We start from the raw sequence: 27,878 nt of genomic DNA, 5'->3' as shown, positions 1-27,878 counted from the left end.
TGTTTTCCAATTTGTCATCGTTTTGAAAGTTTACATTTCTTCAGTGTTGAGCAGCAGAAATGAGACTTTCCTGTCAGAGGTCATTTTTTAAAAAATGAGGTGAATCAACCATGAAAACCATGAATCAACATGTGAACATGAGCTGATGCTGCTGAAGTGAAGCAAAGTTACAGAGCTTTGATTAATATTGAGTAAGAACTGGACTCTCATACAGCGAGACTCGAATGCCTTTAAACATCAGCTTATCCTGCTGATCCAAGTCCAACACTGAGTTTGTAAAAACATGTTTGTCAATCATTTTGTTTGGTTTCTGAGGAAAATGATTCAATAAGTTGCTGCTAATACACAACATTTCATCATATTTCCTCATAACCCTCTTTTGTCTGACCATTTGATCCCATTTGAATTTGCAATAAAGGATCCACAGAGTTTGGTGACAATAATGACAGTAGATGTTTGTGTGAAAGTGCTGGAAGCAAATGAGTGTGTGATGTTCTTTCAGTGTTGCACTTTGTAGACGCTCCCTGAGCACTGGTCTCACAGCCAGCTGCACATAGAGACCAGTGTTGTTAGTCCAGGTCAGAAGATGACTTGTTGGAATGAAAATGAGCTTGTAGTTTGTCTGCTTTAATAATGTGACTGGAAAAAGGTGTTGGACTTCAAATATGTCCATTTCTTTCACACTTCACCTTTAAAAGTGAAGCCATGTGGTTCCTGGAAGGAAAAACACGACTTTTTCAAGTCTTTGTCCTGTTTTTATGAGAAATGTACGACTTTAATGTGAAACATTCAGAGTTTTTTCTCTTGTTGTGTTTGTTTGAAGCTGCTTCCTGTTGGCTTCAGCTGTTTGGAGTTTCCATTTTCTAAACTTCTACATTCTGAACCTTCTTCAGCTCTGAACAGATGATGAAACACTGAATGATTTCAAGCACTTTGTCTAATAAACTTACATCTTTCATTCTTTATACAGATTGATGAACTGTGGTTTGTCAGAGATCAGCTGTGATTATCTGGCAGCAGCACTGAAGTCCAACCCCTCCCATCTGAGACAGCTGGACCTGTTCTACAACAACAAGCTGCAGGATCCAGGAGTGAAGCATCTGTGTGGTTTCCTGGAGAGTCCAGGATGTAAACTTGAAACTCTGAGGTCAGTCAGCATGTTTTAGTTGTGCTGAGATGAATATGATGTGAAAGTTGTGCTGACACTAAACTGCAGACATCAGGCTGATATTATACTGATCCACACTGAGGATCTTCATGGTAAAGTCTGTTTTCTTCTTCTCTGGTTTAGTCCATTGACTGCAGCAGAACAATGTTCACATTTCAAACAGTGATACTCAACGTATGGCCCGCGGCCCACACGCGGCCTGCCCACCTTTCCTGATTCAGAGAGAGGGGACCCTGATTAACTGTGTAGCTTCTTCCTCACAGTTCTAAGTATCAGACACAACAATGAATAATCCACAGCTGACTGTCTTTAGAGGGTCAAAGGTCACGGCACACAGCAGACAGTCAGAAATATTCTAACTCTGATCATTTATCAGTTGTGACACTGTGAGACTTGATCAGAGGTGTGATCATCACAGCAGAGGCCTTTGTGTCAAAGTCACTGAGGATCAAACAGAAACACATGAAGCAGATTTTCCTCTTCTGGCTTTTTATAGCAGATAACCTTCAAAATATTCTGCAGTCGATCAAAAACTGAAGCAAACCATGAAGCAACATGTGAACATGAGCTGATGCTGCTGAAGTGAAGCAAAGTTACAGAGGTTTGATTACAGACACAGCTGAGAGTTTGTAATCTGTCATCATTTTAAAAAGTTTCCATGGAACAGCAGAAATGAGGCTTTACTGTCAGAGGCCGACAGCACTGAACACAACAGCAGACTGGTGGCTAATAAACAGTGAATGATGCAGAAACAGATGTTTGAAGCTGTTCTTGGAGTACACTGAGAGAGAGAGAGCTGTGCAGGCAGGAACAGCCAAAGTCAGAGAGAATTCATGAGCATATTGATCAAACGTGAAGCAGAGTTTGGATCTTCTTTTGCTGCTGCTTCACTCAGTTTTGGTTGGAGACAGATGAAACCTGCAGCTTCAGGATCTGTGAGCTGTCCACTTTCAGCCCCGACGGCGTGTCCGTGTACGTGCCGTCGAGTGAACGATCCACGCTGTGTTTCCATCTTTGTGTGTTTAGCTGCTCTCATTTACTGTTTTAGCTGTTTGCTGCTTGTTGAAATAGTTTGTGAGCTTTAACCTGAGATTCTGGCAAAATACATTTATATTAAACATCGATTCAGGATTGAATGAATCAACATCGTTTTATTCAAATTAAAACCATTTAAATGGGAACATGAATTTTTTACAGCCGCCTCTAATGCTGGGTAATGTCAGCTGGTCCATGTGCAGCTGGCTGTGAGGCTCAGGGAGCGTCTACAAAGTGCAACACTGAAAGAACATCATCCATAAATATTGAGTAAGAACTGGACTCTCATACAGCGAGACTCAAATGCCTTTAAACATCAGCTTATCCTGCTGATCCAAGTCCAACACTGAGTTTGTAAAAACATGTTTGTCAATCATTTTGTTTGGTTTCTGAGGAAAATGATTCAATAACTTGCTGCTAATACACAACATTTCATCATATTTCCTCATAACCCTCTTTTGTCTGACCATTTGATCCCATTTGAATTTGCAATAAAGGATCCACAGAGTTTGGTGACAATAATGACAGTAGATGTTTGTGTGAAAGTGCTGGAAGCAAATGAGTGTGTGATGTTCCTTCAGTGTTGCACTTTGTAGACGCTCCCTGAGCACTGGTCTCACAGCCAGCTGCACATAGAGACCAGTGTTGTTAGTCCAGGTCAGAAGATGACTTGTTGGAATGAAAATGAGCTTGTAGTTTGTCTGCTTTAATAATGTGACTGGAAAAAGGTGTTGGACTTCAAATATGTCCATTTCTGTCACACTTCACCTTTAAAAGTGAAGCCATGTGGTTCCTGGAAGGGAAAACATGACTTTTTCAAGTCTTTGTCCTGTTTTTATGAGAAATGTACGACTTTAATGTGAAACATTCAGAGTTTTTTCTCTTGTTGTGTTTGTTTGAAGCTGCTTCCTGTTGGCTTCAGCTGTTTGGAGTTTCCATTTTCTAAACTTCTACATTCTGAACCTTCTTCAGCTCTGAACAGATGATGAAACACTGAATGATTTCAAGCACTTTGTCTAATAAACTTACATCTTTCATTCTTTATACAGATTGAAGAGCTGTGGTTTGTCAGAGATCAGCTGTGATTATCTGGCAGCAGCACTGAAGTCCAACCCCTCCCATCTGAGACAGCTGGACCTGAGCTTCAACTACAAGCTGCAGGATTCAGGAGTGAAGCATCTGTGTGGTTTCCTGGAGAGTCCAGGATGTAAACTTGAAACTCTGAGGTCAGTCAGCATGTTTTAGTTGTGCTGAGATGAATATGATGTGAAAGTTGTGCTGACACTAAACTGCAGACATCAGGCTGATATTATACTGATCCACACTGAGGATCTTCATGGTAAAGTCTGTTTTCTTCTTCTCTGGTTTAGTCCATTGACTGCAGCAGAACAATGTTCACATTTCAAACAGTGATACTCAACGTATGGCCCGCGGCCCACACGCGGCCTGCCCACCTTTCCTGATTCAGAGAGAGGGGACCCTGATTAACTGTGTAGCTTCTTCCTCACAGTTCTAAGTATCAGACACAACAATGAATAATCCACAGCTGACTGTCTTTAGCAGGTCAAAGGTCACGGCACACAGCAGACAGTCAGAAATATTCTAACTCTGATCATTTATCAGTTGTGACACTGTGAGACTTGATCAGAGGTGTGATCATCACAGCAGAGGCCTTTGTGTCAAAGTCACTGAGGATCAAACAGAAACACATGAAGCAGATTTTCCTCTTCTGGCTTTTTATAGCAGATAACCTTCAAAATATTCTGCAGTCGATCAAAAACTGAAGCAAACCATGAAGCAACATGTGAACATGAGCTGATGCTGCTGAAGTGAAGCAAAGTTACAGAGGTTTGATTACAGACACAGCTGAGAGTTTGTAATCTGTCATCATTTTAAAAAGTTTCCATGGAACAGCAGAAATGAGGCTTTACTGTCAGAGGCCGACAGCACTGAACACAACAGCAGACTGGTGGCTAATAAACAGTGAATGATGCAGAAACAGATGTTTGAAGCTGTTCTTGGAGTACACTGAGAGAGAGAGAGCTGTGCAGGCAGGAACAGCCAAAGTCAGAGAGAATTCATGAGCATATTGATCAAACGTGAAGCAGAGTTTGGATCTTCTTTTGCTGCTGCTTCACTCAGTTTTGGTTGGAGACAGATGAAACCTGCAGCTTCAGGATCTGTGAGCTGTCCACTTTCAGCCCCGACGGCGTGTCCGTGTACGTGCCGTCGAGTGAACGATCCACGCTCTGTGTTTCCATCTTTGTGTGTTTAGCTGCTCTCATTTACTGTTTTATCTGTTTGCTGCTTGTTGAAATAGTTTGTGAGCTTTAACCTGAGATTCTGGCAAAATACATTTATATTAAACATCGATTCAGGATTGAATGAATCAACATCGTTTTATTCAAATTAAAACCATTTAAATGGGAACATGAATTTTTTACAGCCGCCTCTAATGCTGGGTAATGTCAGCTGGTCCATGTGCAGCTGGCTGTGAGGCTCAGGGAGCGTCGACAAAGTGCAACACTGAAAGAACATCATCCATAAATATTGAGTAAGAACTGGACTCTCATACAGCGAGACTCAAATGCCTTTAAACATCAGCTTATCCTGCTGATCCAAGTCCAACACTGAGTTTGTAAAAACATGTTTGTCAATCATTTTGTTTGGTTTCTGAGGAAAATGATTCAATAAGTTGCTGCTAATACACAACATTTCATCATATTTCCTCATAACCCTCTTTTGTCTGACCATTTGATCCCATTTGAATTTGCAATAAAGGATCCACAGAGTTTGGTGACAATAATGACAGTAGATGTTTGTGTGAAAGTGCTGGAAGCAAATGAGTGTGTGATGTTCTTTCAGTGTTGCACTTTGTAGACGCTCCCTGAGCACTGGTCTCACAGCCAGCTGCACATAGAGACCAGTGTTGTTAGTCCAGGTCAGAAGATGACTTGTTGGAATGAAAATGAGCTTGTAGTTTGTCTGCTTTAATAATGTGACTGGAAAAAGGTGTTGGACTTCAAATATGTCCATTTCTGTCACACTTCACCTTTAAAAGTGAAGCCATGTGGTTCCTGGAAGGAAAAACACGACTTTTTCAAGTCTTTGTCCTGTTTTTATGAGAAATGTACGACTTTAATGTTCTTTTTTCTATACTCAATTTTTATTATAATTTACAACATTGCAACTTGTACTTGTCAATGTTCACAAGTAGGACAGTTACAGGAACTGCAATGCAGAAATCTAGATTAAAATAATAACTGCAATTAGGAAGCACAAAACAAAACCCAAGCAAGCAAACAAACAAACAGACAACAACATAACAAAAAGAAAACAAAACAAAAACTTTATGTAATATTAAATAACTTGTGACAAACTTAGCCGTAAATGGACAAAACGAAACAGACCTATGCTAAATTATTGAAACAGTAAAGCATGTATGGGTCGCCAACGCTCAGTAAACAATTCTCTCTGAATCCGCAGAGCAGATGTTATTTCCTCCATCTGGTAAATTTCTCTTGCTTTATCAATCCACATATTATATGAAGGTGGGTCAAGATTCAGCCATTTAATAGTGATACACTTTAGTGCTGCTGTAAGCAAGATTCTTAAGAGATACGTTTTATTGTTTCCCGCAAAACCCTTTGGTAAGACTCCTAAAATGACTAACTGTTGGTCTTTTGTTAATGGTTGTTGGAAAACTGTACTGAGAACTTTAAATATGTCATTCCAAAGTGAGCAGATTTTTGGGCATGACCAGAATATATGTGAGTGGGTTCCTAAAGAAGTACCACAATTTCGCCAGCAGGTGTCAGGATTTGTAGGCTTCATTTTGGCAATTATCTCTGGGGTTCTAAAATATCTCATGACCACCTTCCATTTAAATTCTCTCCACAGCCCAGAATTAGTCACCAGATGGGCTTCACCGAACACCTCTTCCCAGGTGTCCTCTGAGATTTGAGTGCCAGTCTCAGCTTCCCACCTTGCCTTAATATCCAAAGTTGCATTTGTATTGAAACTCATAAATGCGTTATAAAAATGAGTGATTAATTTTGGGGAGGAATTACTTTGAAATGTTTTTAGAAATATTTCCTCAATGGGTGAGGGCTCCAAAACTTGCCTCCATTCTTTATGTTTTGTCAAAAGGCTTCTTAGCTGCAGAAATTTAAAAAAGTCAGAAGAAGGAAGCCGAAACTGACCTCAACTGTTCAAATGAGTTCAGGTGCCCATTCCTCACAACATGACAAAGTTGATGAAGCCCGCTATTTGACCATGCTCTGAAGCCTGAGTCTTCCACAATAGGAGAAAAACCCTGCAGGGAGGAGAGCCTTGATAGAATTGAAATTTCTTTTGGAAGACCAAATGATTGTTTGATTCTACGGCAAATCTTTAGTGTGACCCTCGTCCGTTCCCCCATATGCACATTTTTAATTGAAATGTTAGAACAAAGCAGGGATTCCAATGATCTTTCGCACATTGTCTTCTCAATGTTTAGCCACTGAGTTTCAGACAAATCCCGCACCCATACAGTCAGGGGTCTCATCTGAGCTGCCCAGAAATAATATTTCAGGTTTGGAACAGCCAATCCCCCCTGCAGGTTTGACAGTTTTAATGTTTGGAACTTGATCATCCCTCATGTGTATTTAGTCTCTGTGTTTCATGTCTCTGTGTCGCGTCATCTGTGTTCCCACCCTCCATATTTTCATGCCCAGTCTTTTGTATTCTTAGCCATAGCTTTCTGTGTCTTCATGATTTATTATAGTATTAGTTCCCCAGTTTAGTTCTCTTCACTGTGATTCTGCCTTGTTTGATGTCTTCAGCCGAAATAAAGGCACGCTTTTCGCTCAAAACTCAGTTCCATGTCTGCGCCAGTGTCTGCGCCTGAGTCCTCCACACACTCTCCATACGGTCAGCTACTGCGACCGTGACACTAAACTACATGCTGTGTGCAGCCACTCTCCTGAGCCTGTATTATATACACAGCGGTTACAATGACAAACTGAATACAATCTCATATCTACAAAACAGGCTGAGTCAAAGTTGCAGCTACGCTTATGAACATGGAGAAAAAACAGGCGAGTTATCAGCTCACCAGCTACGACTAAGAACAGCTAACCAACTATCCTTGAGATCTACAATGACCAGGGAATAAGGTCTACAGACAACCAAACTATCCTTGAGATCCACAATGATTTCAATAAGGTCTTTGATATTCCCTCCTTGGGAGAAGATGCGATCGCTAGTCTGGAGGAACCTGTCTCTAATGTTGAAATTGAAACGGCCGTACGGAGCATGCAGTCTGGAAAATCTGCTGCCCCGACGGGTATCCATCTGATTTTTTCATAAAGTTTTCTGACCGACTGAATTCACTGTTAAAATCAACTTTTGAAGAATCCTTCCTCTCACAGTCGTTGCCTCCAACAATGCATCAAGCAGTGATGTGTTTAATTGTAAAACAGGAAAAAGACCATTTAGATTGTCGTTCATGTCGTTTAATATCTTTGTTCAACACAGACACCAAGATCCTGGCTCAAGTGTTGGCCCGTCGCTTACACAAGTATTTGTCCTCCATTATTTCACCAGACCAGACGGGCTTTATTAGGCACTCTTTTTTGAACATTAGAGCTCTATTAAATATCATTTATACCCATGTTAAAGGTGATACATTGGAAACTGTCATTTGGCTTGACGCAGAAAAGGCGTTGGATCGGGTGAGATGGGATTTTTTTTTATACGCTTAAAAAATGTGTCTTTAATTTTGTATCCTGGATAAAAGTATTGTATTGCTCCCCTCTAACAGCCGTCCAGACTAACAATAATCTGCCCCCCAGGACAGGGATGCCCTCTGTCTCCTTTTTGCCATTGAACCGCTAGCTGTTGCTCTGAGACAATGTGTTGGTGTTGAGGGAAAACATCGAGGGGGTATCGAACATGAAGTCTCTCTTTATGCCGACGACATGATTTTATTTATTTCCAACCCATCGAACAGCCTCCGCAAACTTTTGGATAGACTTACAATAATAATAATAATAATACGTTTTATTTATAGGCGCCTTTAAGAGCCTCAAGGTCACCTTAATGCATACTTAAGGAATTTGGGACAATTTCTGGATATAAAGTGAATTTTGGGAAGAACGAGGCAAAGTCTATCTGTACGACAACTGGGGAGTTTTGTGTATTTTAGCCCCTTTTAAACCCAGCTATAACAAGTTTAAGTACTCGGGCATCTGGGTGACAAGAAAACCACAAAGACTTGTATAAAACTATCTTCCTTTATTGTCGAAGCTTAAAGAGGATTTTGGAAAATGTGAGTTTTGCCTCTTTATATTTATGGTGGGGATGCAGAACAAGGAGCAAAGATGAATGTGATGCTGAATCAGCAGAAGACTTGGACTCATTTGATTCCAGCTTTGATATCATTGATTTCAATATGTCCATTTCTGTCACACTTCACCTTTAAAAGTGAAGCCATGTGGTTCCTGGAAGGAAAAACACGACTTTTTCAAGTCTTTGTCCTGTTTTTATGAGAAATGTACGACTTTAATGTGAAACATTCAGAGTTTTTTCTCTTGTTGTGTTTGTTTGAAGCTGCTTCCTGTTGGCTTCAGCTGTTTGGAGTTTCCATTTTCTAAACTTCTACATTCTGAACCTTCTTCAGCTCTGAACAGATGATGAAACACTGAATGATTTCAAGCACTTTGTCTAATAAACTTACATCTTTCATTCTTTATACAGATTGAAGAGCTGTGGTTTGTCAGAGATCAGCTGTGATTATCTGGCAGCAGCACTGAAGTCCAACCCCTCCCATCTGAGAGAGCTGAACCTGAGTAATGACTTCTTGTCTTTGAATAAGAACAAGCTGCAGGATCCAGGAGTGAAGCATCTGTGTGGTTTCCTGGAGAGTCCAGGATGTAAACTTGAAACTCTGAGGTCAGTCAGCATGTTTTAGTTGTGCTGAGATGAATATGATGTGAAAGTTGTGCTGACACTAAACTGCAGACATCAGGCTGATATTATACTGATCCACACTGAGGATCTTCATGGTAAAGTCTGTTTTCTTCTTCTCTGGTTTAGTCCATTGACTGCAGCAGAACAATGTTCACATTTCAAACAGTGATGCTCAACGTATGGCCCGCGGCCCACACGCGGCCTGCCCACCTTTCCTGATTCAGAGAGAGGGGACCCTGATTAACTGTGTAGCTTCTTCCTCACAGTTCTAAGTATCAGACACAACAATGAATAATCCACAGCTGACTGTCTTTAGAGGGTCAAAGGTCACGGCACACAGCAGACAGTCAGAAATATTCTAACTCTGATCATTTATCAGTTGTGACACTGTGAGACTTGATCAGAGGTGTGATCATCACAGCAGAGGCCTTTGTGTCAAAGTCACTGAGGATCAAACAGAAACACATGAAGCAGATTTTCCTCTTCTGGCTTTTTATAGCAGATAACCTTCAAAATATTCTGCAGTCGATCAAAAACTGAAGCAAACCATGAAGCAACATGTGAACATGAGCTGATGCTGCTGAAGTGAAGCAAAGTTACAGAGGTTTGATTACAGACACAGCTGAGAGTTTGTAATCTGTCATCATTTTAAAAAGTTTCCATGGAACAGCAGAAATGAGGCTTTACTGTCAGAGGCCGACAGCACTGAACACAACAGCAGACTGGTGGCTAATAAACAGTGAATGATGCAGAAACAGATGTTTGAAGCTGTTCTTGGAGTACACTGAGAGAGAGAGAGCTGTGCAGGCAGGAACAGCCAAAGTCAGAGAGAATTCATGAGCATATTGATCAAACGTGAAGCAGAGTTTGGATCTTCTGCTGCTGCTGCTTCACTCAGTTTTGGTTGGAGACAGATGAAACCTGCAGCTTCAGGATCTGTGAGCTGTCCACTTTCAGCCCCGACGGCGTGTCCGTGTACGTGCCGTCGAGTGAACGATCCACGCTCTGTGTTTCCATCTTTGTGTGTTTAGCTGCTCTCATTTACTGTTTTATCTGTTTGCTGCTTGTTGAAATAGTTTGTGAGCTTTAACCTGAGATTCTGGCAAAATACATTTATATTAAACATCGATTCAGGATTGAATGAATCAACATCGTTTTATTCAAATTAAAACCATTTAAATGGGAACATGAATTTTTTACAGCCGCCTCTAATGCTGGGTAATGTCAGCTGGTCCATGTGCAGCTGGCTGTGAGGCTCAGGGAGCGTCTACAAAGTGCAACACTGAAAGAACATCATCCATAAATATTGAGTAAGAACTGGACTCTCATACAGCGAGACTCAAATGCCTTTAAACATCAGCTTATCCTGCTGATCCAAGTCCAACACTGAGTTTGTAAAAACATGTTTGTCAATCATTTTGTTTGGTTTCTGAGGAAAAAGATTCAATAACTTGCTGCTAATACACAACATTTCATCATATTTCCTCATAACCCTCTTTTGTCTGACCATTTGATCCCATTTGAATTTGCAATAAAGGATCCACAGAGTTTGGTGACAATAATGACAGTAGATGTTTGTGTGAAAGTGCTGGAAGCAAATGAGTGTGTGATGTTCTTTCAGTGTTGCACTTTGTAGACGCTCCCTGAGCACTGGTCTCACAGCCAGCTGCACATAGAGACCAGTGTTGTTAGTCCAGGTCAGAAGATGACTTGTTGGAATGAAAATGAGCTTGTAGTTTGTCTGCTTTAATAATGTGACTGGAAAAAGGTGTTGGACTTCAAATATGTCCATTTCTGTCACACTTCACCTTTAAAAGTGAAGCCATGTGGTTCCTGGAAGGAAAAACACGACTTTTTCAAGTCTTTGTCCTGTTTTTATGAGAAATGTACGACTTTAATGTGAAACATTCAGAGTTTTTTCTCTTGTTGTGTTTGTTTGAAGCTGCTTCCTGTTGGCTTCAGCTGTTTGGAGTTTCCATTTTCTAAACTTCTACATTCTGAACCTTCTTCAGCTCTGAACAGATGATGAAACATTGAATGATTTCAAGCACTTTGTCTAATAAACTTACATCTTTCATTCTTTATACAGATTGTGGAACTGTGGTTTGTCAGAGATCAGCTGTGATTATCTGGCAGCAGCACTGAAGTCCAACCCCTCCCATCTGAGAGAGCTGGACCTGAGAAACAACGACAAGCTGCAGGATCCAGGAGTGAAGCATCTGTGTGGTTTCCTGGAGAGTCCAGGATGTAAACTTGAAACTCTGAGGTCAGTCAGCATGTTTTAGTTGTGCTGAGATGAATATGATGTGAAAGTTGTGCTGACACTAAACTGCAGACATCAGGCTGATATTATACTGATCCACACTGAGGATCTTCATGGTAAAGTCTGTTTTCTTCTTCTCTGGTTTAGTCCATTGACTGCAGCAGAACAATGTTCACATTTCAAACCTTCAAAGAAGAAGAAAAATCCTCCACTGGAAAATTCACTGTGAAACTCTCAAACTCTTCATTGCACCTTAAAGTCTGTCTGACACTGAAATCCAAAGCAAAATGTGCGTTTGCTTTACAGACAGCAGTCCAACACAAACATACACACATCATCCAAAACACAGTCCAACATCCAAATCTCCTCCACTGCCAGCATGAATGATGGGAAAGAGAAGGAGGAACACTCTGACATTCAGGCTTAGAATGAGTTTCATCAAGCAGACTGTGAAGATCAAAGCTGCATTAGAAAGCTTACATGAATGAATGAGTGGACAGAAGTGGACAGAGATCATCTGAAGCACTTCAAAGGCTTTAAATCAGCACATTTCTCTTTATTCTTTATCAACTCTGTTAGTTTCTCTCAGTTTTCTGTGGAATGAAGCTAACAGCAGGCTAATAAGATGCTGACCAATAGGTTTCTATTAAAGGTTGTAATTTGTATATGAAAAAGTGCTTTGGCTCAGCAGGGATCAGCTTACAGGTAGAATACAGCTGCTGGATGGGATTAGCATGTCATAGCTATCTACCAAACTGCTAACTGGGGGATTTCAGGCCATCTATGGATCATTTTTGCTAACTGTTTATTCAGCTTAGGCTCACAGGGCTGCAGCCTGTGCCCTAGCTGTCATAGGGCAAGAGGCGTGGTCCACCTGCACAGGTGAGCAGTCCATCACAGGGCCAACAGAGAGCGACAGAGAAGCACTCCCTCACATCCACACCTACAGCCAATGTAGAAGCACCAATGAACCTAAGCAGCATTTCATTGGACTGTGGGAGAACATCCAACCTCCACAGAAAGGCCCAGCTGACCAACAAGCTTCAACCTACAACCTTCTTGCTCTAAGGCACTAGTGCTAACCACTTTTGCCCATTTCAGCCCAAATCCTGCATCTTCCTGTTTCTGACTCCAGGCCAGCTCCACTAACACTTTCTCATCAGACACTGCCACCTAGTGGAGGAAGTCTTAGTTCCATTTGAAGCTTCAGATTACAGTTAGTTCCTTTACAAAGAGGTGGAGGTGGTGGGGCCGCAGCACCATCATCACTGAGTGCCATAGGACACTTAACCTTTGTTTCCATATGCTGGGAACTTCCTGTTGTTCTAAGGAGGACTGGAAAATGTGTGAAAATCTCCCAGTCAGTTCCTCACAGCACACTTCAATCATTTCCCTCCCACAGCATCAGGACCAGGGCTTTTTCTCTCTTTGGTCCCACTAAGAGATTTCCACACAAACAGCTCATCAGTGGGACTCTCAGAGCTACCAGCCCTTTGCTACAATCACAAAGCTCTTCATTGAAATCAATGATATCAAAGCTGGAATCAAATGAGTCCAAGTCTTCTGCTGATTCAGCATCACATTCATCTTTGCTCCTTGTTCTGCATCCCCACCATGGACTTCATTCCTTTCCAAGCCAGCCTTGAGTGTCCTTTATTCAGCTCATCCTCTGCTTTACTTTTACACCTGATTTTAGCTGCTTTATCTCTCTTTCAACAGGTTTCTGTGCCTCAATCTTTTTCTTCTCTCCCTCATGACAAGACAGCTTCTTCTGCCTGAGAACATGTTGGAGTGATTTACTAATCCAGGGCTGCTTATTGGGGAAAATACTTCCTGTTTCCAAAGTAATCCCCATTTTTCCCAGAAAGAAATGTCAGTAGAAATCGATGATCTAAGTGAGAACATGAGCCTTTAAAAAGTCCCAGTGGGTGCAGTCAAAGCAGTCCCTCAGTCCCAGTATAGAGTCTTTGGTCCAGACTGGAACAGCTGTGTGCCCAGTTTGAGCTCTCTTCAGTGCTGTGACCTGACAGACCCAGAGGGGCCATCACATCACATTTAGAAGCTCCCCTGATGGAGCCACAACACATGTCCAATACTTAGTCTGTCTTGTTGGACCAACTGGAAGAAATGATTCAAGGACTTAGTCACAGAACAGAGATTCAAATCTCCAAAATCCAACTGGCTGCATCAGGACATATAGTCTGAAACTCTGCACAGTTTCCTGTTTGAAGCTGCTTCCTGTTGGCTTCAGCTGTTTGGAGTTTCCATTTTCTAAACTTCTACATTCTGAACCTTCTTCAGCTCTGAACAGATGATGAAACACTGAATGATTTCAAGCACTTTGTCTAATAAACTTACATCTTTCATTCTTTATACAGATTGTGGGACTGTGGTTTGTCAAAGATCAGCTGTGATTATCTGGCAGCAGCACTGAAGTCCAACCCCTCCCATCTGAGAGAGCTGAACCTGAGATACAACAACCTGAAGGATCCAGATGTGAAGCAGCTGTCTGATCTTCAGCAGAGTCCAGACTACAGACTGGAGACTCTGGAGTAAGTAGAGTGATGGAGTGAGTGGGTGGTGCTGTCAGCAGTATTGTACTAAACACAGTCAGTATGAAACAAAGATCCAGTGTTTCCTGTAAAGCTGCAGCTTCTCAGTGAAGCTGTGAGAGGAGAACGGTGACAGGCTTCAGGATTGGACACAAACACTTCCTGTTTCTCACCTTTATGGTCACCATAGTAACGGCTGACATGCTCTGATCAAACACTGTCAACAGCCAATCAGCTCTCTGAACAAAGCAGCACGCAGACCAATGACTGCATTGATTTCCAAGTTTAAAGCAGTGAAGAACACAGTCTGTAGGTGAGGAAGAATTTAGTGAGAGCAGATGTTTGGATGGAATTCCTCCAGTTAACAGCTGGAACCGTCCATCTGGATTGTTGGGCTTGTTGTTGGGGTTCCTACAGAGCTCAGAGTGGACACACCAAGGTTCTTCTAATGAATGAAAGTCCAAACTCAAACTAGGAGGGAAAAACATTTTCAGCAACTTCAATAAAAATCCAAAGATTAGAAAAAGTGAAGCAACAATGAGTCCTAGTACAGTCCCAGCACTGACGTCCCTGCTGCTCTTTATACTGGATGTGCTGCATCACTGACTGACAGCTGATGAAGAGTCTCTGGAAACACTCGTTTATCTCCTCTGCTCTTCCTCCTTCTCTCTGCAGGTGGAGCTGATGATGGTAAACAGGACGGTGTGTGTGCTGAGAGAGGAGCAGCTGTGTCCTGATGATCCAGAGAGGTTGAAGCAGCAGCAGCTTGTGTGTAGAGACGCTCTGACTGGGCCATGTTACTGGGAGGTGGAGAGGAGAGCTTCATCCAGCAGTGACTGACAGAGGAATGAAGTGCAGATGACTGTCAGTGCTGCAGAGTGAACTGCTCTGAGAACAGCTCCACTGTCAGACACAATGTAGAGTCCAGCATCATCCCTGTGTGTCCCTCTGGATCTGACAGAGGATCATCAGTGTATCTGGACTGCTCTGCTGCTGCTCTGTCCTTCTACAGTCTCTGCACAGTCTCTGTCTCACTCTGGAAAGATTTTACAACTTGTTGTAATTACAGAACGTTAATATAATATTCCAACATGTGATCTTCTCTTTATTTCTGACTCTTTACCAAATAAAGAAAAACCAAACGAACAAACAGAAGCTGTCGTGTCCTTTTTCACCACATCTGTGAATCTTTTCTGTGTTTTTCCTCTTTTCCTCCTTCCTGCAGCTCCATCTTCATCATTCTGTGTCCAGTATATGTGAACACGTCCAAAGCATCTGAGCCTCATGTTACCCGTTTGTGTGAGTTACGCCTGTCGTTGTGTTGTGGTGTATAAATAAGGGGCAGGAGACAGCGCTGGATCTCCGAGTTCTTTACTCTCAATTTCTGCAACATCTGCAATATCTAGAAATGCAAACCTGTGAGCTGTGTGTGTTGTGCGTCTGCTCGGCCACCTCTCCTCCGGCCGTGCTGGAAGCAGCTGTGCGTTTGACAGTTTTATCGACTCGACAATAATCGAACAAATTAAATGTTCAAAAATATCAACTTAAGCACTTCAAAGTCAACAAAAAGCTTAAAACAATGAAATAATATTTCACTGACAAAACAACAGCTCATAAGAACGATACACAAAATAATACAGAAACAAACAAATAAAAGTTATTAACCAGGATCCATGTTTTTGTCACAAACACTGAATCAGCTGATTCACTCTTTATGTTTCTGAGTTTGTTTTGTGATTATAGTTCTGGTTTCTGTTTCTGTGTCTTCGCTGTGTCCCACGTCTCCTTACTTTGGACTCTGTGTTATATTTCCTGTTTTACTTTGACAGTCCTGTGTTACTGTTTCCTGTCTCGTGTGTGTAATTGGTCCCAGCTGTGTTTCCCTCCTGTCTCCCGTTCCCTGATTACTAAACTGCGTCCACGCCGCCGGCGCTCCTCTCCACAGCTGGATTCCAGGATTTCAGAGCATCCAGCTGTGGTGAGTGATGGAGACACTTTCTCTGCTCCCTCAGTAATCAGGACAGTTTATTGAACATCAGAGGACATAAAGGACTGTTTTTCACCTGCCCGTTCTGAACCTGGACATTAAAGACTGCTGGCTTCAAGGACATTAATCCCAGTGTCAGCCAGCCAATAACAGCCTGTGTTTTTCAGCTCTTTAGGAGTCAGAAATGAGAAAGACACAGACTGCTAACCTCTCCCTGCAGGAAATAAGCTCCGCCTCTTCCTTTCCTGTATATGAGTGATTCTGACATGAGACACAATGAGTTTCCTGTTTATTGTGACTTACAGCGAGCAGCAAAGCCACTAAACTGTGTGTTTCCAGCTGAAGCTGCTTTTTGTGTTGCTCCCACAATCCTGTCTGAAACAGTCAGTGAGGAAAACTCAGTTTATGCTTCCAAGCTCATTGTGAGAGGGCACATTGTGTTCCTGCAAGTGCTGATTTTGTCTGCATCCCTGAGTTTAGTGAGCTGCCTCCAAGGACTTGTGAAGCCCAGTGTGTTAAGGCTGCATCTCCCAGATGTTTCCACCTTTCCAGCACAGACGATAAATGTTCCCACAAAGGCTCAAAGACTGTTTGATTTTCTGAGTGTTGGCCTCAAGAGATTGCTCAGTGAGCACCTGAGTGTTTCTGGGACATCGGACACTAACTGGAACTTCAAGTCTGGTTCTGAAGCTGCACATGCAAAGACTGTTTCTGGTTGTAGAGACCTGGCTGTTCCAGGGATTGTAACCTCCCCAGAGGCTGAGCTGCTGACCTCAGCTGACTCTGGAGCCTTGAAGGTAACTAAGTTTGCACCGCTCGGGTGAGCCATCTCAGCTGCAACAGCCTCCACAGAGAGCTCACGCAAGCTTACCCAGCCTGCTGAGGATTTTATGCTGCTGCAGCCCAAAATGGGCTAAAATCGCCCCTGTTAACAAATAACAGCCCAACAGTAACTTTTATGCTTATTGTAGCTGTTAGCTAAAAACACTAATTTAGCTTAGTTTGCCCTGAATTCAGCTTTAACAGACATGATCGACTGTTTCCAGTTAGGGTTGCCAACCGTCCCTTAAAATACGGAATTGTCCCGTATTTAGAAACAAAAGTACACGTCCCGTATTGAGCTAATAAGGGACGCACTTTGTCCCGTAATACAGTGAGACTCAAAAGTAGTCTATAACTTTTAATGGAATTAACACTTTGTTTGAAAACATAATTCCCAGCCCCTCTCCTGCTTTGTGACCAATGAGCTGACAGCACACTTATCGCACACTGTTTGCCCAGCTTTATGCTGGGCAAACAGTGTGCGATTTTTTTTTTCTGTCACGTTATTCAGCTCCTGCTCAAACTGCACGATTGACTCGCAGGGGTTAGAAGTTGGTAGGTCACGATGCAGGTCTCACACTATACGGCCCGATGCTCTGATGGAACCTGAGTGCTCACACTGTGCCTCCATAAAATGAAGGTTATAGCAGAAAATCTGTCGCTCTCTCTGTCTTTCACTCACACAGACACACCACCACCATCAACTTTGCTAAATTGCTAATGAAAAACATGATCAGGCAGCTGTGATTGAGCAGCAGTGTAAATCCAACTATTTTCACGGTTGTTGTGGTCGTGATAATTTTGTGAGGCCACATCGAAAAGGCTCGGATGAGCTTTCCAAAGTTCTACAAGTTGTGCCTCCATCGCTTGTGTCCAGATCACACGCTGCACAGCCGTGCTGCTCCGTCTTTTTCACCGACGTTTACGTGTTTGCGCGTGAGCAGTGTGAGCGGCTCACGAGCGATTGATGATCGGGAGCTGCTCGAGGTGTTAATCGCTTCTCGTTACCCCACGTATACTACACGACGCACGACGAAGGCCAAAAAACGGTCCGATCACCAAAACGGTCGCACGACTCAAAAATCGGCTCAAAATGGGCCTAAAACCGCACAGTGTGAGCCCAGCATTAGAGCAGCAATGTTTGTTCCCCTCAGAGAAAGGGAAGAATGGGAAAAGGAAAACACCTGGCTGGAAAAAGTTAATATGGGCATGTGCAGTCAATATCAGCGCTATGTGGCCAGAAGTGTGATAATATAACTTATTTTGTGTAAGAAACAACTGCAAGGATAGATGATTACAACAAATAGATGACTAATACATAAAAGTAATACATAGATGAATAATGATGATGAGTTAAGATGCGTAATCATGGGAACAGGCGGGTTTACAAATAGGAGCAGCTGATTAGCATTAGAAAAGCTGAAATAATACCTCAACTGAAGCCAATTGTACTAAATGCACTAAATGTGCACTGTTAGAAGAATATTTTTCTTTCTATTGTTTTCTATTATTTTAAGTTAAGCAGGACAGAGTTCTTTTAAAGAAAGATTTACTTATATTCTCAAAAGTTAAGCATGACAGGCTTCTGTTTAAGAAAGAGACCTGTTTTACTGTGTTAATGTTGTCATTTTGAGCTACAAAAAAATGGCTAAATGATCATTTGTTTCACATGTGTTCATATCACAAAGAATAGAATAGGATTTAAGTAGAACATATCTACTTAAATCAACTTCAAGTCAAATGGTTAAAAAAAATAGCTAGAAAATTCACCACACTGGGAAGGGTGAAGACAACTGGGTCGCCTGGCCCTGGCCACGAGGTGTCCCTTATTTATTTTTCAGGAAGTTGGCAACCCTATTTCCAGTAGAATTCCTCGTTGTCATCTTGTTCCCTCTCAGAGCCCCGTATGCTTGCAGAGACCCCTACAGTAGGGAAATGTGCCAAAGAACGTCCAAAACATTGCATTTTAGGTTTATTTATGCCTTACACACAATCCCAACTCTTTAGCTAACTTAACAACTTTGGCTAAAGTCTATAGTTAGTCTTACTCGTTTGTACAACATTTCTGGATCGCCACTGTTTGAAATGATATGACATATGACTCTCACTGAAACAGCAAACTTTGTAGAAAACAACACTTCTGATTCTCTATCTAGCTGTTTGGTCACAGCTGTAGATTACATTATAAGTGGTTGTTCACTCTTGTCAATAATTACATTTCTAAATTCTATTTGTGCAGTTACATGTAAACAAAGTCCAATATTGTATCTAAATGATTGTGTTATGGTGGGACAGTTTCCAATTTTGTTGTATTATTGTACTAGGTATGACTGTGCAAGAGTTATCTTATCTTCCTTGCTTGCACCACACTCTTTGCAGAAATGGTGCACAGCAGCACTGCATCATGTTATTGTGTTGTATAATATACCAGAACTAATACAAAGCAACATCCATGTACACTATAGGTCCATGCCAATGTGCCCAAATGGGACCTCCATAAATGGTAAGGGGCGCAAAGGCACTTTAAGACCAGTGGGCACACCATCGGTGCACATCCGCTCGGATGCTTTTTTCTATTCATTTATTTCCCTGTTTATTTATCGATGCACAAAAGCAATTATCTCAGAGACACCATCCTCTTAACAGAGACTCAAATCAGGAACCTGCAGATTATTAGTCAGCAGCTTTAACTTCCTGTCTTTGTCTCACTAAACCTTCCACGTGGAAACTTGAGCTGCCCACTCAAGCACAGTAGGCTTTAACTGGCTCTGCTCAAGTCACTTCAGTATCTGAGAAACTGTCTCGATGCATGCCAAAGAACACTTTGACAATACGCTTGTGTTGAGTCAAATCCACCACAAGCATATTCTATGGCAGTTTAATTCCACTCCACATAAAAATAGTCACGTATTATTTCCCCCCACCACACTTCCTGCCAGTAGCTGGTGCCCCCACCCACAGTGCATTAGTGGTTCTCTGTGTTTAGTGGCTCACTCTGGGCGGCTGCTCGGTGGGGCCCGGCCCCCTGGCTCTGTTGGGCCTGTGCTGCGGGTGGGGTGCCCTCAGGTCTCGGCCCTCTGGGCCCATTTACTGCTCAGTAACATTTAATATCTATTATTTACTACTACTTACTAGCCTACTTACTGCATATTATTGGTTGTTGCTGTGGGTTCCCCACTGTGTTGGTTTTTCCTTGTGTTTTTCAGCAGATGATGAAATAGATTTTCAGTATGTTTTCTCTCTTCCTCTCCATCTATTTCTCTTCTTCTCTATTTTTCCCTCTTCTTCTGTTAACTTTCTCCCCAGCTTATCTTTTTTCTTCTTTCCTGACCCCCGTTCTGATTCTAATGACTCAAAATAAAATAAAATCAGAATCAAATTCTTTTTTTCTTTTTTTTTTTTTTTTTTTTTCTGGAAGTGACATCAGAAACAGCAGCATGTGACATCACGTGATGGCGGAGCTTCAGTTCATCCTTTGTCATCCTCTTTTTTTTTTTTTTTAATAGGACAGGGGGAAAAAATGAAAGAAAGAGGGGGAGAGGAAGAAAGAAAACCAAAGGGGAGAAGAGACGGTGAGAAGGGGGGGAAGAGAGAAAAAAAAAAAAAAAAAAAAAAACTCCTGGGTCACCTGTATGGAGAGAAAGAAAAACAAAAAAAACAGGGGAGACAGCAAACAACAAAGAGCAACATAATAATAATAATTAAAAAAAAAGCACCATCACAATAAACTAGCTAGTCATAGATATCAATAGTTACTAAATAATAAACGATATTGTGCAGCACGCAAGATAGACAGCGCACAGTGTGCTTTGAGGCAGCAGCCAAGAAAGCTTTAGTCCGCGTCTGTGAATACCCATGTGTGCACCTGTGTGCATACCTGTGTGGATCAGCATGCTTGCATTCCAAAGGTTTCTCCATGTAATGATCTGCTAGAGAGTGTGGGGGGGCCACAGCCCTGTCCTCTATGGTATCAAGCAGGTATGAAGGAGATCAAAACTCCAGACATCCAGAGGCCCCCAGAACACAAGAGACCAAGGAAGACCCACAGAGGGGCAGCCGCGCCACTGTCCCAGTAAGAGCTAAGGAGAGTCCCAGATGAGAGCTCATTCAGCAGCCGCGGAGCAGAAGCCAGGGGGAGTTGCAGTGACGCGCCCGTGAGCTCCGCCGGCAGCCAGCTGTGCCTGAGTGACTGAGCCCCAGGCCGAGAGGCCGGGGGCACCCCACCTCCAAAGTGGCCCGAGCGAGCCCCAATAAGCGGCCGCCAAGGAGTGAGCCGGTGTGTACCCGGACGCCCACCCCCAGATACAAAGAACCACCAACGCACCGATACCTGAGGGAGTCCGCCACCGGCAGGGGAAGTAATCAAGTGGACCCGTATAGCAAAAACCATAATGGTGGCAGAGGCCACAGAGCCAAGTGGCAGGATTTTCAACGTTAAAACCAGATAAAAAACAGAAATTAAATGGTGTTAAAAGCCATGAATTAAGGCAATTCATTCACAACATCATTACAAGTTTTACTGGACGTTAATATTTTTCTCTTTTTTCAGTGCAAAACAAACTAACAGTACACATGATGCTGGCAAGTTAAAATGTCAGTGTCTTTTATAGATAGCATGTCTAGCATCATAGTTTTATAGATCACGTAGTCAGGGTAAAAACTCCATCTCTGATTATTATTGTACATGACTGTGACATGCAGTGGCCTCAGCATCATGATGAAGGCGACCGGAGGAGATAGTTTGGTAGACATCGATGTTTTGCCGATGAAGGCTCATGTAGCGGTCCTCTTTGTCCTAAACAACAATTTACACTGTCATTTACATTTAATTAAAGTGCAGCTTAAAACACAGACATAATGCACTGCAGCCTCGGCACAATTAAGTGTAAAACAGAACTATGGAAAACTCACAAACATCTGGCAAGTTTCAGATCCTGTTAAGTTAGTTAGACCTGATCTGTTTTCTCTGTTAGGATAAAAACATCAGAGGTCATGGGGTGAAAAATACCTCAAAAACAAGACTAGCTATGTCTACAACTAATGTGTGGTGTTTTAAAAGAACCTATGAGATACTTTGAACACCACAGTGGCTGCTGTATGCAGTAATGTGCTCAAGTGATTTCAAAGGGTCATTTCATGAGTTTAAGTGCGTCAGTAAAAGTTTTCACCTGCGAGGATTTCTCCTCAGGCTGTAACCACAGGTTATCACAGCCACACTGATGAGTGAAGCAGCAGCAGAAATGATGGGAACTGTAGGCATGAACTTCATGCCAGAAGAATCTCCATCGTCTGTTGAATGTTGCCACACACACAAAAAAACGTCATTTTGAAAACATGAAAAGTCACAAAATTTGCATTAGCCTGTTATATTAAAGTGGAAAACATGTTTATCTTTTCATTACATTAGAGTTACAAATGCATCATTCAAACACTTCACTGATGAAATAACACCAAAGTTGTGATTGGAGCAGTTTTATAATGAAATTTTAAAAAATTAGCCAGAAGAAGAGCTTAAAAACATTCCAGATGTTCATCTCCTGACTGAAACCTTTCATTAATCCGCTGCAGGCGGGAATGACGACCTCAAACCATGTATGACAGAAAAGAAAGTGTTAACGCAGTTCCAAACATCCACCTTGAATCTGCGGTGTGGGTATAAATAGAAAATGTTTTTACCTCTCACAGTCACACTGAGATGGAGAACATACAATCCACCACGAAATCCACACTCACAGGTGTAGTTCCCACTGTCTTCAGATGTTAAGTTGAGCAGGTGGAGAAACACAGTCTCATTTTCTTTGATCAGTGTGAACCTGGAGTCACAGCCATGAATAAAGCCTCGGTCGTAACGATAGAGCAGACGACACTGTTCTCCTCGGCTCCTCTCTGTGCTGATCTCACACAGTATCATCACAGTAATATTCAGAGTTGTTTTGCTGCATATTTGAGTGGAATCGGGTTTCTTTCCAATTGTCTTCACAAGAGTCTCTATAAATTGTTCCAGTTAAAATGAAACAAAATCGGGATTATAGTTTCTATATATTTGTTGTTGTGGGAAAATCAATCACATATATTATTTCACTAACCTAACTAAAGCTTTCTTCTTAAACACCTGGCTTTACAGCTTTTCTTTTTTAATTATATATATTTACCTTCACTGCTAAAAACCACAAGCAGAAGCAGGAGAAAGCAGAGTTTCCGTGCAGTCATGCTGGTGAGGAAGTAACTGTGGCTGACAGTGTGAGGTAGACTATAGTGAAAGCAGGAAGACTTGCACCCTCCTTATTTCACCTCTTGTGTCTACACTGAAACTTTTACTATGTCTAAAATAGAAGTGCATAAAAGTGGAAGGACAGTAGAAGGTAAACCACCAACATTGTTTAAGCCAGACTGATCTCTCTGTTTATCTGGATGGACATTGTGTTCAAATTATGATGAGATGTTTGTTAAAAAACAAAACTAGTCTGATACAAAGAGTCATGTTTGCCACAGTTTATTGTGTTTGTATTGTATTAAATCTGAGAGCCTGAGCTGGGAAACAACTATCCAGTGTGAAAAGATGGACGTTTATTATAATATATGAATATTATTATATTAGTATGTCACCTAAAGTTTTATATACTTTAAAATGTTTCATAGAGCTTTATTATCCACTCCCACAGTTCCTGCGCTTCTTGCTGAGCGTGTCTTGTTGTCGTGTTGATGGTTCACTGAGATGAGAGTCTGGTAGGAATCACTCGATGGCTGCTGAAGGTTTGTATAGGGCTGATCTGGCTCATCGTCATCCTTTAGAAAAGTGAAATATTTTAGGTATTAATCAAGTTCAACCCGGTCTACCCACACACTCTATTGATCTTTAAATCTCTCCATCTGTTGCCTGGATTATTTAATGTTTCTGCTCATTTCTGTAAGAGCTTCTTCACAAAATAAAGGACACTGAAGTTGGCACTAATAGTATTATAACAATAATCTGTAATTATCTATATAAGTAACATCCTAAAACATAAATGTACATGTTTTATGTTTACTGGCAAACTTTTAACTAGCTGCTGTAGATCGTAGCAATAAATTGCTCACCAAACCGTTGGGATTTTCAGGTACAGACACTCCAGATGTTCCTGACCTTAAGCAGCCACGTTGATAAGAAAGGATGTCAGCATTAGTGTAACACTATTCACATTCAAACAGAGAAAAATCAAGTCAGAACATCTACATTTATATTATCTTCTCTCTTAATAATGATAATTATTTTTGGAAGGATAAAAAGTGTTCATTCTAGACATGATGTTTAACATACACCGAATTCTCATTTATTGAAATGTGATGTTTCCTTTTACTTTCTCTACATCTATATCATCTTTGAATTACTACAGCAAAAATAGTCTCACCCATTACTTTTCCTCCAGTAGATAAATCCCACGATAACTCCAGTTATAAAGATGATCACAACACCGGGCAGATAAACGGAAAAAGATTTGTCTGCTGAAGTGTGGGCCTCGTTTGTGTCTAAATCATTGAAAAGATGCATTTGTCAGTAAAATCATTTACTTTCATTTCCTGGAAATCAAAACACAAATCAAACACAGTTTACGTCTACTGAAACTCTGAGTGAAGTAATGAAACCCCAGTTTTATAACCACAGAGCTTTAAATATTGTCACTGTGCTCTTTTCTTTTGTCTTCTTCTTCTTCTTTTGCATCTTTTCTGAATATTACTATGAACTGAAATTGGTCCAACTGCTTATATACATTCACTGGCCACTTTATGAGGTATACTTGTTCAGGGTGTAACACAAATATTTCAGTGTTCATTTCATTTGTCAATCACATGTCAGCTTCATCTTCCTGGTTAAATAAAGGTTAATAAAATAATAAAATGTCAGCAAATCAATGCTCAAACAGAGCAACATGGCACATGTTACTGGTCCCAGTGCTTCACAAACTGCTGATCTGCTGGGATTTTCCCACACAATCATCTCTGTTCACAGACAATGGTCTGAAAAATAGAAAATATCCAGTGAGCTGTGATTCTCTGGGTAAAAATGCTGTTTACACATCAAACCTTGAGGCAGAGCGGACCACACTGGATATCACTGCTGTCCTCTAACAACAGCAAGCTGAGGCTACAGTTTGCAAGTCTGGACAACAGAAGACTAAAAAAACGATGCCTTGCCCGATGAGTTGATTTCTAACAGTTCAGACTGCTGGTGGTGTAATGCTCTGTGAAGGATTTTCTTTGCAAACTTTGGACCCTGTAGTAACCACTGAGCATCATTTAAACACCACAGCCTGCCTGAAGGTTGTTGCTGACCACATTCATGTCTTTATGCCCAAAAAATACCCATCGTCTGATGGCTGCTTCCAGCAGGATACCACACCATGTCACGGCGCTCAAATCATGTACGGCCTGCGCAGTCACCAGATCTCAATCCAGCAGAGCACCTTTGGGATGTGGTGGAACGGAAAGTTTGCTTCAAGTAAGAGCAGCTGACGAATCTGCAGCAACTGTGTGATGATGTAATTTCAATATGTCTTGAGAATCGTTGAGGAATGTTTTTAGCGCCTTGTTGTGCCACAAAAAATGAAGACATGTTTGATGGCTGAAGGTGGTCCAACTCGGTTCAAAGATGTACCTGATAAATGAGTCAGTGAGAGTATTTAAACTGCTGTAAGTGAAAATAAGAAGAAAAGAAATGAACAAATTACAAGAATAAAAAACACATAAGCAGGTCAATACAATGCTAACACAGTGCTGAATAACTGTGTCAGATAAAGAAACCAAAATGCATTTACCTTCCACAGTGACACTGATATGGACAATATATGTCCCTTCAGTGTTTGTACACTCACAGGTGAAGTTCCCACTATCAGCTGGTGTTAAACTGGTCAGCTCCAGAAAGGCAGTCTGATTTTCTTTTGTTATTGAGAACCTGGGGTCACATTCATGAGTAACGTTCTCTCCGTGTCGATACAGCAGATGACACTCTCCTCCTGTGTCCCTCTGTCTTTTGATCTTACAGATAATCAAAACAATAGTAGTCTGACTTTCCTTGTTGCAAATCCGAGTGACATCGTGTTCTCTCCTGACTGTCTTCACAACAGTCTCTGTAAACAGGGACAGCAAAATACGGTAAATACAAGATTCAGCCTGTGTCAGAGAGGACTTTAGTTTCTATATTTTGTGAATGTTAAACCATCTTTTTAATCCCATAATAATGTGTTTAGTTTAAACTAAAAGCAAGGAGGTTATAAATTTAAAAATATTAATAATGCATAATGAAAATAGTTTCCTTGTATTACCTTCAGCATCATGGGACACAGCTAGTGGTAACAGCAAAATCAAGCAAAGTTTTGATACGTCCATGCTTGTTAACATGTCTATGAGCCACCGACAGTGAAGAGGAAGATGTGCGGAAAGAAACAAGCTGAAGCTTTCCTGGCTAAGCAGACGTCAGACTGTTGCCCTTCACGGGGCAAGTGTGAAATGATGTAAAAAGGAAGTGTACTGACAGGACTTTCATATTAAAAGGCTGTAAAGTTGAAACACTGTGCGAGCTCCCACACAAAAAGAAAACAGGCTAATTTTTCTTTATCACAGAGGAATTATTACACTGCTAACTGTCATGTTCGCTGAAACTGAAGGATGGATAATATTGTAAAAGTAACAACAAAACTACCATTTATCATAACATTATAAGCATTTTAAACTAAAATAGCGTGTTACATCATCAAACCGCTTCATCCAATCACTCAGATACTTACAAAGTTTTGACTGCATTACCTTTAAAATTTGTACGAAGATGAGCATAAAATGAATAAAACTGACATGCTTGCATTTGCTGTGTAGTGCAACAGGTGTATGTGGCTGAGGGATTCCCATGATGCAATGCGTATTTCTTCTTCAGTCACCTTTCCTACTCACTGTGTGTTAATGCAGCTCTCTGCATTGAATCATACCTGTTATTAACCTCTGTCTCTCTTCCACAGCGTGTCTTTATCCTGTCTTCCTTCTCTCATCCCAACCAGTCGCAGCAGATGGCCCCGCCCCTCCCTGAGTCTGGTTCTGCTGGAGGTTTCTTCCTGTTAAAAGGGGGATTTTCCTTCCCACTGTCTCCAGACTGCTCACTCATAGGGAGTCATATGATTGTTGGGCTTTTACTCTGTATGTATTATTGTAGGGTCTGCCTTATAATATTGTTGTGATTTGTCGCTGAGAAAATAAAATTGAATTGAAAATTGAATTGTGAAGGCCACACCAGAAGCCACACAATTGGGAAGTCAGTAACGTCAGACACCAGCATCTTTATTTTAATTTTAATGCACATTTCCACAAACATAAATAACAACACATGTCCCATAAACAATTTCTGGTTAATGTTTTACTGGTGCTGGAGGTCTGTTGGACTGCTGAGGGTAACTGGAGAGAAAATGATGTGTTTTTTTTCATTGGGCGTTAAGGCGTCTGGGAAGGGATCTCAGACCATTTACATCCTGGGCCATCTGACCTCAGGAAATCACATGATAAGGTGGGGCCAGGTTTCACAATGAGCTCACCCGAAACCCTGGCTGATTAGGACCCACACCCGCTTTCACACCTTGGCTCATGTGATTAGGTAGAGGATCATCAGGGGGTCCTTTGTCCCTCTTTGGGGGGAAACTCCCACTGGTTTTAAGTCTGGGACTCCCCACCATTGACCCTTAGAACTGAAGAAGCTTCTCGGATGAGAGGTGAAACGTCTTCAAGCAACTCAAGAAGTCCAGACGCTTTTCCTTCCAAGCTCCTTAGACTACGATGACCTGGATGACTGAGAACCTTCACAGACTTAAGTATTAAATTAATAGTTGGTTTTCATTCTTTGTTTTTAGATATTTTTTTTCTATTCGTATCCCCTCGTGTATTTAACTGGCCAGTTCAGTCCAATTTACTTTGGGAAATATTTAATCTGAGGTAGGGATGCACCGATACCGGTATCTGGTATCGGCCTCGATACCACATTTTCTAAAGTACTCGTGAAAAGTTCCCCGATACCGAGGACTGATACCACGGTCTGAGACCTGTCTATGTTTGAGCGGCATGTAAGGGGTTAATCACAGGCGCCGA

General features: G+C 41.6%; 1 protein-coding gene and 1 long non-coding RNA gene across 2 annotated transcripts in view; one reads left to right on the top strand and one right to left on the bottom strand.

Moving 5' to 3' along the window:
• Nucleotides 1–27,878, top strand: part of LOC308394299 (uncharacterized protein) — a 1,060,216-nt gene that overhangs the window by 338,803 nt on the left and 693,535 nt on the right. Inside the window, exons 16-17 of the mRNA XM_080878552.1 lie at nucleotides 971–1,147; nucleotides 11,244–11,420. Of these exons, the coding sequence (XP_080734678.1) occupies nucleotides 971–1,147; nucleotides 11,244–11,420 (354 nt within the window). The remainder of the gene's footprint in view (nucleotides 1–970; nucleotides 1,148–11,243; nucleotides 11,421–27,878) is intronic.
• Nucleotides 23,451–26,145, bottom strand: LOC308394326. Its single transcript, XR_013971194.1, has 3 exons — nucleotides 25,571–26,145; nucleotides 23,856–24,284; nucleotides 23,451–23,564 (listed from the first exon to the last, which is right to left on the bottom strand). It is a non-coding gene; the product is annotated as an uncharacterized lncRNA (long non-coding RNA).

The sequence above is a fragment of the Rhamphochromis sp. 'chilingali' genome, assembly GCF_963969265.1.
Source record: "Rhamphochromis sp. 'chilingali' genome assembly, chromosome: 3".
In the NCBI taxonomy this organism is placed as follows: Eukaryota; Metazoa; Chordata; class Actinopteri; order Cichliformes; family Cichlidae; genus Rhamphochromis; species Rhamphochromis sp. 'chilingali'.
This window is presented reverse-complemented; position numbering and strand designations above follow the sequence as displayed.